Below are 10741 nucleotides of genomic sequence, written 5' to 3'. Positions count from 1 at the left end.
TGGAATTAGGTGAAAATTTAAAGGCGCAACTTGATTTTTTTGTTGGACGAATTATTGAATCACGAGGCGTTTCTGTGATTGCAGGGTTATAGCTGGAACCATAGGCTACAAACTGAACAAAGTTTACAAAAAAATTACACTACCTTGTAAGGACGCATGTGATATTTTAAAATAAAATGTAAAAATGAAAACATATTTTCTAAACTTTAAGATTTTTTAAGATGTCGCTGCCAGCGGCTGTGGTTCGTGTGTAAAGTGGAACTCACATTTGGAGTATAATGTTCTCCTACGGACAGTATTCGCAGGCGGACCTACCCATGACTGCAGGACAGCACTTGTCCTTAATCTGACATGAACTGTCGTTTCTTACATCTTTTACTCTAATTCCGCTTTAGCAATAAGTCTATTCCAACAGCACAATGTCTCTTGCGGCAGAGGCTTTCGTGACGCAGATTGCAGGTAGAGTATGGACTCTTCTCCGGGCGTTTATGGGGTAAATTCAGCTAACTTTAGCCAGTTAGCTCAGGTCAATATGTTAGAAGTGAACAGAGCGATTTAAGGACGCTGAAACTGTAACAAGAGCGGTCATGTCGACCTCTTTACTTCCTTTGAGCAAACACCATCTCTGGTGAAGCACCGTGTGATTTTCTGCGTCCTAAGTGGCTCAGTAACAGTGTTATGTGTTGAAGGATGTTCATGTAACAGCTCAGTGTGAACCCCATGACCTCTGTTCCTGAAGTGCAGCTGTAGATGATGTTAAACTCAGTCCAACATGAAATGAAAGACGAGAACACACAGGGTCTCTCATACACGCAGCAGGAGCCGGAGCTGCATGACAACCAATAAAAATCAATAACAATCGATAAGATCCCATACATACATGTTATCATCCATATATTTATGTATGTATGGATATATGTATGTGTGTGTGTGTGTGTGTGTGTGTGTGTGTGTGTGTGTGTGTATATATGTATATATTACATATATATGTATATATATATATATATATATATATATATGTATATGTGTATATATGTATATATTACATATATATGTGTATATATGTATATATGTATATATTACATATATATGTGTATATATGTATATATTACATATATATATATGTATATATTACACATGTATATATGTTGATATTACATATATGTATATATATGTATATGTATATATTACATAATATATATATATATATATATATATATATATATATATATATATATATATATATATATTACATATATATATGTATATATTACACATGTATATATGTTGATATTACATATATGTATATATGTATATGTATATATTATATATATATATATATATATATATATATATATATATATATATATATGTAATATATACATATACATATATATGTGTAGGGTTTTTGAAAGTCCAACTGAGGGACCTTCATCCGTCATTATAAAAATAATTTAGATTAATTACCTCTGGTTTTTCATTTTTATGTCACTGTTATGATATTTATAATAATAATAATAATAATAAAATATGCTAGACCTTAAGGCAAAAAAGAAAGACTGAAAAGAGTACTGCAAGGAAATTATTCCATTGACAATGTGCGAACTCTTATCACTCTTCAAACTAATTTCAAACGGTGAGAAACAATATGGAAATACTTTCACTCAGCTGTTAACATACAAGTGTGGAAGAAAGCCTTTATTATCATTGCATAGAGAAGTACTATGAAATTGATGTGCATCATTAAATTGTGCTTAAAAAATTAACTATGTTAGTAATGTAAAAAAAAAAACCAACCCTGAAATTGACACGCATGCTCACATACACACCCACACCTGAGGAAGACAAACATACAGAGAAAACTAAGTAAATATACCCTGGAATAACAAACACAAGAGTAATAGCTGCACTGGAAAAGTGTACAGATTGCACACATGTCGGTAGTGGAAATTTGCAGATGGCTTTGCGCCGTCTTATTGCAGTTTATGTGTGTTCACTGTTCTGATGGCTGGAGACAATTATGCAGGCATGAAAATGACACTCAAATAACAGTGATTCATGGTTAATTGGTAATTTTGTCAGATCTACTGAGCAAAAGAGAAGTTATATTCTGTACAAAGTTTTATGACCACATTTCAGACTCGTTCAGCAAAGTTTAATTTTGCTCATGCTGTCTCCAGCACATCTGTGCGCGAGTGAATAAACTAGAACTAAATTAGCAAAATTCTACGACGAATGTGTGACTTCTTCGGTATGAACCCCATCTTTCACCTAATGACAGCTTGGATAAGTAAATCCAGTAAATCCCAGTCACTCCTGATGGAAGAGTAGGAAAATTCATTTAAAAGTAGTAGAAAAAGTGATATATATATATATATATATATATATGGATAATCTCCTTAATTTCTAAATAAAGTCAGTATAAAGTATAGATGTAAAAAGGGGAAAAAAAGTAGTTAAATGCACTAATCTGGACTGTACTGAAATACAGTCTCTCTAATGACATTAAACTAAGCTCCCTGAATGGTTTAAAAATCTTTTATTAATATATTATATTGAATAAGCATTTGACCAAGGAGAAGCTACATTTAGTGTGTGATACCACGTCTGTTTGTGCAGTTACTTTACAATTAAGGTCACTGTGATAGAATATTGATTACATTTCACAGGTCAAACTGCAGATAGTTAACGGAATTAAACCAGCTAACGAGCTGTAATGTTTTGTGTGTGTGTGTGTGTGTGTGTGTGTGTCTGATTCTGACACTAACAGCTGCTGAACCTTGGCCAGAAACTGCAACCTTGTACCAACCCCTTAAAGGTAAGTCAGACTATTCGGGGACAAACACAGACCTGAGTTCTCAGTGTTTTTTTACACCACTGTTTCTTGACTGTCGTTCTCAGAGGATCAGGTCCTGCTCTCAGACTGCGCCTCATCGCTCGCTGTTCAGGTGATGTTCCTCATTCATTTTCATTGTTTGGCAAATATCTATCTTGTGTGGAAATATAAGATATTATATTGATATTTGTAAAAGATGTCAAATATATGCTTATTCTGACTTTGATGTGAGCAACATGTGTCGCAGCAGTTGGGACGGAGACAATGAAAGAATGTAGAAAGTTATGCAGTGTTATGCAGCACAAAAAACAGAAGAGTAAGCAAAAATATAATATAAAAAATAATATAAGATGAAATACAATACTATATACAATGGTAGCTGGTATTTATGTACGAGCATGCAAAGTATGGATTATGGATGGAGGATTGTGGAGAAAAAACTGAATGAATATACTTTATTTTGCTATCTTTTTGGATTAAATGGGCGAGCCTGTTGAATTTATAGCTAGTCTTTAGTGGGATATCTGACATTTTTGAAATTTCTTTGGTGAAAGGTAAATGATTCAGTTATATAGTGTCCTCTTTAACCTCATCTAGTTCCTATAAAGCACCTTAGGTGTTTCACATTTGTCCAAAATGTTATTTATTTATATTTGCACCCGAGACCATTTCAGTGGGCGGTGTGGGGGGGGTTTTACGCCTGAAGCCAACACCTGTGTGGTAATTAAGCAGACCTGGTCTTTCTAAAGTAAATATGGTAAAGGGTTTCATTTAGAAATATTTCTACTAATATGTATAAAGAAAACATTTATTAGCACCGTGATGAAATAGCAGGTTCAACGCCAGAGTGAAAATCACAGCGTTGCCTCTTGACCACTTTGGAAAACCAGTCAATGAACAGACCTCAGTGTTGGATCCACGGAAGAGGCTGAAAACTATCACGCAGTGATAATAACAATAATAATCATATAGCATTCTGCAGTCGTACAGACTTCTCTAAGACGGACTTAGAAGAAGTGCAAAACGGCAGCAAATCAAGCCTCTGGTTGTGTATGCACACAGCTCCACATGGCTGTGGTGACATCTGGGGGCAAAGTTGTGGACTTCAACTCTCAGACTATGACACCTTAAAGGCCACTAAAGCCCTTACAGTCACTGTTGACTCCATTGACTCAGCAGAAAAACGACAGAGTCAAGGTTGAGGAGGGGGGAAGAGGATGCACATTGTACGTGATAGTAAATGCTTTTTCTAACATTAAATCAACAGTCCTTTTTTTCCACTTTCAAATGAAGCATGTGGTTCATGTTTATCATACTCAACATATATCATTTGCATATCGTTGCGTTGTGTTTTTATTTCCATGTTACACTGCATCCCAGTTGTTTTGGCGCAGCAGCTTTAGGACTCTCTGCTTGTCTCCTGCAGACTTACCTCAGGATGTGTGGTCTTCCCGTGCAGGTGGTTTACAGATCAAATGCTGAGTACATGTCACCATCTGGTCAGTACTCACTCCCAAAGAGACAAAAATCTCCTCTCTGCACACTGACCTTTCTGTAGCTGCTCCTGAAAGGGCCAGCTACTGAAACACATTTTTACAGTTGCCTTTATTTCTTCTTTTTTTAGGTAAGATTCCCTTCATTCATGTGGGGAACCAGGTGGTGTCCGAGCTGGGGCCGATAGTGCAGTTCACCAAAGCTAAGGTGACGTAACAGACATCAACGTTGTTGTAAATACGGCTGATACACTCTAAAAGTGTTAAAATTAACCCTTTCTGTCCGTCTTTATTGGTTTTGGGTCGGCAGGGCCACTCTCTGAGCGACGGCTTGGACGACGTCCAGAGAGCTGAGATGAAAGCGTACATGGAGCTGGTCAACAACATGCTGCTCACTGCCGAGGTACAAATATGTGAAGCTAAATTCTCTGCCTGAAAGAACAAAACCTAAACGCCGTATAAAAGCTTCTCTCTGATTTATGAGACCCTGCATTTGTGTTGCACCAACTGACATCAGCAACCACAACATTCAAGTCCTCTGTCCTCTCTGCAGCTTTACATCCAGTGGTGCGATGATGCCACGGCTACTGAGGTTTGTACTCAAGTTTTTTTTGTTTGTTTTTTTTAAAACAGGAACTCCTGATGGTCTTCATATGTGTGCAGATGTGTCAAGTAACGAAGTACAAATACTTCGTTACCTTACTTAAGTAGAAATTTTGGTTATCTATACTTCACTGGAGTAATTATTTTTCAGACGACTTTTTACTTTTACTCCTTACATTTTCACGCAATTATCTGTACTTTTTACTCCTTACATTTAAAAAACAGCCTTGTTACTCTATTTCATTTCAGCCTTTAAATAAAAACTATCCAGTTAAATTGCTCCATCCGGATAGAGTGAATTTGGTTGTGGTTGTTTCAGATGTTCTTGTCCAGTTTTGTTCTTACATCCGTTCCCTCAGATTCCTGCAACTAAACTTGGATGTACATTCCAATAAAGGTTAGGATAAATGATAACATGCCTCTGAAGTTTGACTTTTTGCACCATTACAATACTTATAGGCAACTAGTCATCATATCTTCTGCTCTCTGAAACACATGTTAATGCTCAATAGTACATATATATGGTTCTTTAATATATTTGCATTATACTAAGATGCATTCATTTTCAATGGCTTTTTTCCCCCTTACATTACTTTTACTTTTATACTTTAAGTAGTTTTGAAACCAGTACTTTTATACTTTTACTTGAGTAAAAAACGTCTACAGGAGTATTTTTAAACTCTAGTATCTATACTTCTACCTGAGTAATGAATGTGAATACTGAAGACACCTCTGTATGTGTGTTTGTTGCGTAGATCTCTCGTCCCAGATACAGCAGCCCTTACTCGTGGCCTCTCAGCAGCATCCTGGCCTATCAGAAGCAGTGGGACATTCGCAGGAAGATGAACGCCATCGGCTGGGGAGGGAAAACGCTCGACCAAGTTAGTGGCAACAAACAACGACCGTCTGATGTGAAGCTAATTTTCCAAACCACTTAATGCCACCACAAACTGCGTTTTAAGAGCGGGTCGAGATGTTTTGTTAATCTCACGTTCCAGTTTGGTTATTGTGTTTGTTTTCTTTTGTCTCCCCAACACAAACAGCAGGATACAGTTTCCATCAGACTCTTGACTGTGTTTTCTTTTTTTTCCTGCTCCAGGTTTATGAAGATGTGAGTCAGTGCTGCCAGGCTCTTTCCCAGAGGCTGGGAACACAACCCTTCTTCTTTAATAAACAGTACGTATTCTGTCTGAAGGAGCCTGAGTAATAAAAGTAAAACAGTACGGTGACGTCCGGTGACAGAAAGAAAACTGAAGCAGTTCAGCAACATGATAGATGTGTGGATATTGGTTTCTCCTGGCTGTTATATGTGAGGCTTTTTACCTGAGCGCCACCTTGTGGTTAAATAATAATAATAATACATTTTATTTTTAATGCACTTTACATTATTGAAAATCTCAAAGTGCTACAGTTTGATAATTAAAAGCAAACAGAAATAATAAAATCAAGATAAGAGATAAAAGGGATAAAAAGTCAAGATATGGCAGAAAAGAGAATAAAACAATTAAAAACAGCAACTAGGGAAAAAAAACAACAGCATTGTTTAGTCATAAAATGCTCTGCTAAAAAAGGTTTTTAGTCCTCTTTTAAAATTGTAAATGTAAATAAATAATGTCTTGACCGACTGAAAACTGGAAGTTCGATCTAGGCATTAGTCTGTTTGGTGTTATGTAGTTTAGTGCGAAGGAAAACAGTTGGAAGAGGTTTGTTACAACCAAAAACGTAATAACGGCCAATAACGTAATAACTGCCAATAATGTAATAATTTTGGCGCCAATAATGTAATAAAACTTTTGAGTCAATAACGTAATAACTTTTTGCCGATAATATGACTGATGAATGATGAATATATGTAATATGGCATTACATTATTTGCTGGTTATTACGTTATTGGCCTGGTATTAAAAAAAACCTTTCATAATGTAATGCCTTATTACATTATCGGCAAAAAGTTATTACGTTATTGACTCAAAAGTTTTATTACATTATTGGCACATTATTACACTATTGGCTTTATTACATTTGAAATGGCCAAAATATTACATTATTGGCAGTTATTACGTTATTGGCCGTTATTACGTTTTTGGTTGTAACAAGGTTTATTCATCTGAAGCAGAGAGGCCACGTTGTATCACTGCTGTTGGCTTTAGCTTAATGTGATTGATGTGTAAATGTCTTCAATTAGCCGTGTTTATGTAATCAGATTATGATTATAAATGTGATGTCTTATTGATCTGATCTGGGTTCACCTGAGTGACTTGGTACCCTGCGGCTTTGGTACGCATGGTTAATGAGACGGTTGTTCTCAGCGGTGTGTTTGTGTGCTTTAGGCCCACGGAGCTGGACGCGCTGGTGTTCGGCCACCTCTTCACCATACTGACCACCAGACTGACCAGCCCCGAGCTGGCCGAGAGGATCAAGAGCAACAGCAACCTGCTGTCCTTCTGCAGGCGCATCGAGCAGACCTACTTTGAAGACAAAAGCTCCTGAAGGACTGAACATACCTTCTCTTGTCTTCTCACCTTGTACATTCTGCATTTCTTTCTCTCATTCCCCTTGTTGTAGCGCAGAGGAGCTGAAAACATGTCCATCCACTAACCCCCCCCTCCCCGAGTCCCCCTCCTCTCCGCTTGCTTCTTGCTTGTACATTGTTGCGTGCAGCTGCTGACACTCGAGGAATCAAGCTGTGCCAACAGCACATGATTGGGATCACAGTACCGTAAAATCTCTGTAAATGCCACAACTAAGAGTGATTATCTGCATATTTATGTATCTAAAACAGCTACGATAAACACATTTTTGGGGGGTCATTACGAGAACATGCGACGTACACACACACGCGTCAGCTGAAACGCCAGTAAATGAGTAGCAGAAGATCAAAAGTACAAGCAGTTAATTAACCCCCTGAACACGACTGCCAAAGCTTGCGGAGATTACGTGTCGTGCTCAAGGGCACATCAGCAGGAGGAGCCTTTCATGAAACAGAGACATCGATGAATTTGTTTATTCTGTACTTTTCCGTAATTTGCACTCTCTTCCCCTGGAAAGCGGTCTCCTTTTCCATATACAATGGTGCGTTTCCAATCACCCACACTCTCCGGAGGCTCAGTATGGATTTCCCAGCTGTGTGACACGGCCGCCATCCAGAAGGCAGAACTCCACTTGACCCGGGTCAGAGGTCAAATGGCAAGTAGTGTTGTTCTTCCTGAGGACTCGCAGGCTCGTAAGAAATCTATAAACGTGTGGGTATATCTTTGAAATCCAGAGCTTTAATGTGTAAAAAAAAAACATGAACATAATGATGAAGATGTGATTTACTTCTAAGTTTTTCCACGTTACTTTGTGTTAATGTAAAGTGCCTCTGTATTAAGACACTTAGCACAGAAGAGGTTCTGTCTCCCCCATTAAAAAGTCTGACTTGATCATGAAGTTGATTCTTTGATGTTTTACGAGAGAGCTGTGCACATCCACTAGTTTGATTGTTTGACTTTACAATTTTAGGGTCTCCGTGGGCTGCTGGCTCCGCACACTTGACTGTGTTTTGCCCTCCGGGTCTCATGCAAGCTCAGTGGAAATGTCTGATCACCTCTGCGTGCCCTGGCGTTGCTCAGGTTATGTGTGTGTGTGTGAGGGAGAAACAGACAGACAGAACCAATGTCTGTCTTCCAGGTTTCCTGTGAGGTCGGGCTTTGACCTGTGAACTTCCGGGAGCTGTGACATCATGAGTGATGACCTGCAGTGACCAAACGCTGCCCAAATGGAGGTCACGAGCCGGACAGCAGACAGAGAAATAAACACAACATCGGTTTGAAGAAGAGAAGTCCAGTCTGCCACCATTTGGTGGATCTTCAGACCACATACATCCGAGATCTATATAATAATATCTTGCATTTATATAGCACATTTCTAGGAACCCAAGGTCACATTACAATGGTTGTGTATTATTCATTCACTCCATTCATACCTGGTGAATTACATGTGTAGCCACAGCTGCCCTGGGGCAGACTGACAGAAACGTGGCAGCCAATCCGTGCCAGCGGCCTCTCCAACCACCACATACACATTCACACACCAGCGACGCCTCACTGGAGGCAAGGAGGGTGAAGTGTCTTGCCCTAAGACACAACGACAGATGACTGGGGGGAGCAGGGTTTGATCCTTGGATCAATGGACGACCAACTCCAACACCTGAGCCCCTGCTGCCCCCGATATACAGGACTGTCTCAGAAAATTAGAATATTGTGATTTTCTGTAATGCAATTACAAAAACAAAAATGTCATACATTCTGGATTCATTACAAATCAACTGAAATATTGCAAGCCTTTTATTATTTTAATATTGCTGATCATGGTTTACAACTTAAGAAAACTCAAATAAAAATTAGAATATTCTGGGAACCTTAATCTTAAACTGTAAACCATAATCAGCAATATTAAAATAATAAAAGGCTTGCAATATTTCAGTTGATTTGTAATGAATCCAGAATGTATGACATTTTTGTTTTTTTAATTGCATTGTAGAAAATAAAGAACTTTATCACAATATTCTAATTTTCTGAGACAGTCCTGTATTTATATATCCATATAATGCTGCATTCAGTATCAAATTAAGTATTTAAACTCTTTAAAAAAAAACAAAAAAAACAAAAAACATTTGAATGAACCCTACAAGCTTATGAGATGGAAACACTATTCTAAGAATACTTTTTTTCCTTTGATGAAGAAAAAACAGCCACAATTTGTTTATAGGGTTCATTCTTAAAGATTTTATTTCAAAATGACTTCTTGAAATCAAATCTGAACACAAAAAACCTTTTTAAACCTCATGTTTTAAGTATCAGCTAAAGAGAAGAGCCAATAATTGCCCACAGATGATTTGTAGTTAAATTAGATTTGTTTTGTTCAAAGAAGACTGGAGATTGTGGCCTGTTTCAGAGATGGACTTGTTTTCTATCTTGCTCCCCTGCAGGGAAACGCAGGACACTGAACCCCGTAAAGCAGGGATGTCACTGTCCTGCATGTTTTAGATGTTTCCTGATTCTAATTAATGGTCTCCATCAGCTTGTCATCCAGGTCTGCACAAGTCTGATGATGACGCAGTCATTTGTGCTGAAGCAGGATCGTTTTGTGATTCTTTGACCTTATGTGCTCTTTACAGCTGCTTTAAGCAGCTATTGCTGGAATTTCCAAGGTCTGTCCAAGCTCTCGTTTTAGAGGACCCCCAACATGCAGGGAGCCAGCTGTCCTGGGGGATATGAAGCAGCCTGCAGGATCTGGGTTTGTTAAATGGTAATCATGGTTAGATGATGCACCAGGCTCCTGTGCAAAGGTATGACGTTGTGGTGATTTTGAATTTGGACATAAATCCCCCCCTACCCCCTGTTTCTGGGGGGTCAGTTCATACCTCGTCTCATGGTTATTTTGCATGTCTGTACTTTTATCTTATTAAAGATGCTTTTGTTACGTTTTGGTCTTGTGGCTCCTTTGGAGTCATTTTCTGTCGTATTTAGGGTACTCTGGTACGGGTACACTTTTATGTGTTTGCATTCTGTATTACCTTGGTTGTTTGTATATTTACTGCCTTTTAAGTTTAATTTATTTCAACATTTTTTTCTTAATTATTTCTATTTTCAACTCTTATATTACATTTATTGACCAGATTTAAAATAGCAAGAGGTTCCTTTTATACCTTGGGCTTTATCTTTGGCCGCCAATTTGTTCTGCTTGCTGATGATACAAATATCATCATCAAATACAAATATTATTGTGTGGAAGTTTGGGGCAACACCTTCAAATCCTCACCCCGACC

General features: G+C 38.0%; 1 protein-coding gene across 1 annotated transcript; it reads left to right on the top strand.

The window, feature by feature from the left end:
* Nucleotides 1–297: 297 nt before the first annotated feature.
* Nucleotides 298–8354, top strand: mtx2 (metaxin 2). The gene is made up of 10 exons (XM_061745525.1): nt 298–459; nt 2771–2818; nt 2902–2948; nt 4263–4335; nt 4461–4537; nt 4640–4732; nt 4883–4921; nt 5688–5813; nt 6032–6108; nt 7263–8354. Exons 1-10 carry the CDS (start codon nt 420–422, stop codon nt 7420–7422), a joined length of 780 nt encoding a protein of 259 aa, XP_061601509.1. The 5' UTR covers nt 298–419; the 3' UTR covers nt 7423–8354.
* The last annotated feature ends 2387 nt before the right edge of the window (nt 8355–10741 follow it).

Source organism: Cololabis saira, chromosome 17 (genome assembly GCF_033807715.1).
Source record: "Cololabis saira isolate AMF1-May2022 chromosome 17, fColSai1.1, whole genome shotgun sequence".
Lineage (NCBI taxonomy): Eukaryota > Metazoa > Chordata > Actinopteri > Beloniformes > Belonidae > Cololabis > Cololabis saira.
Note: the sequence above shows the minus strand (reverse complement) of the source record. Positions and strands in the feature narration are given on the sequence as shown.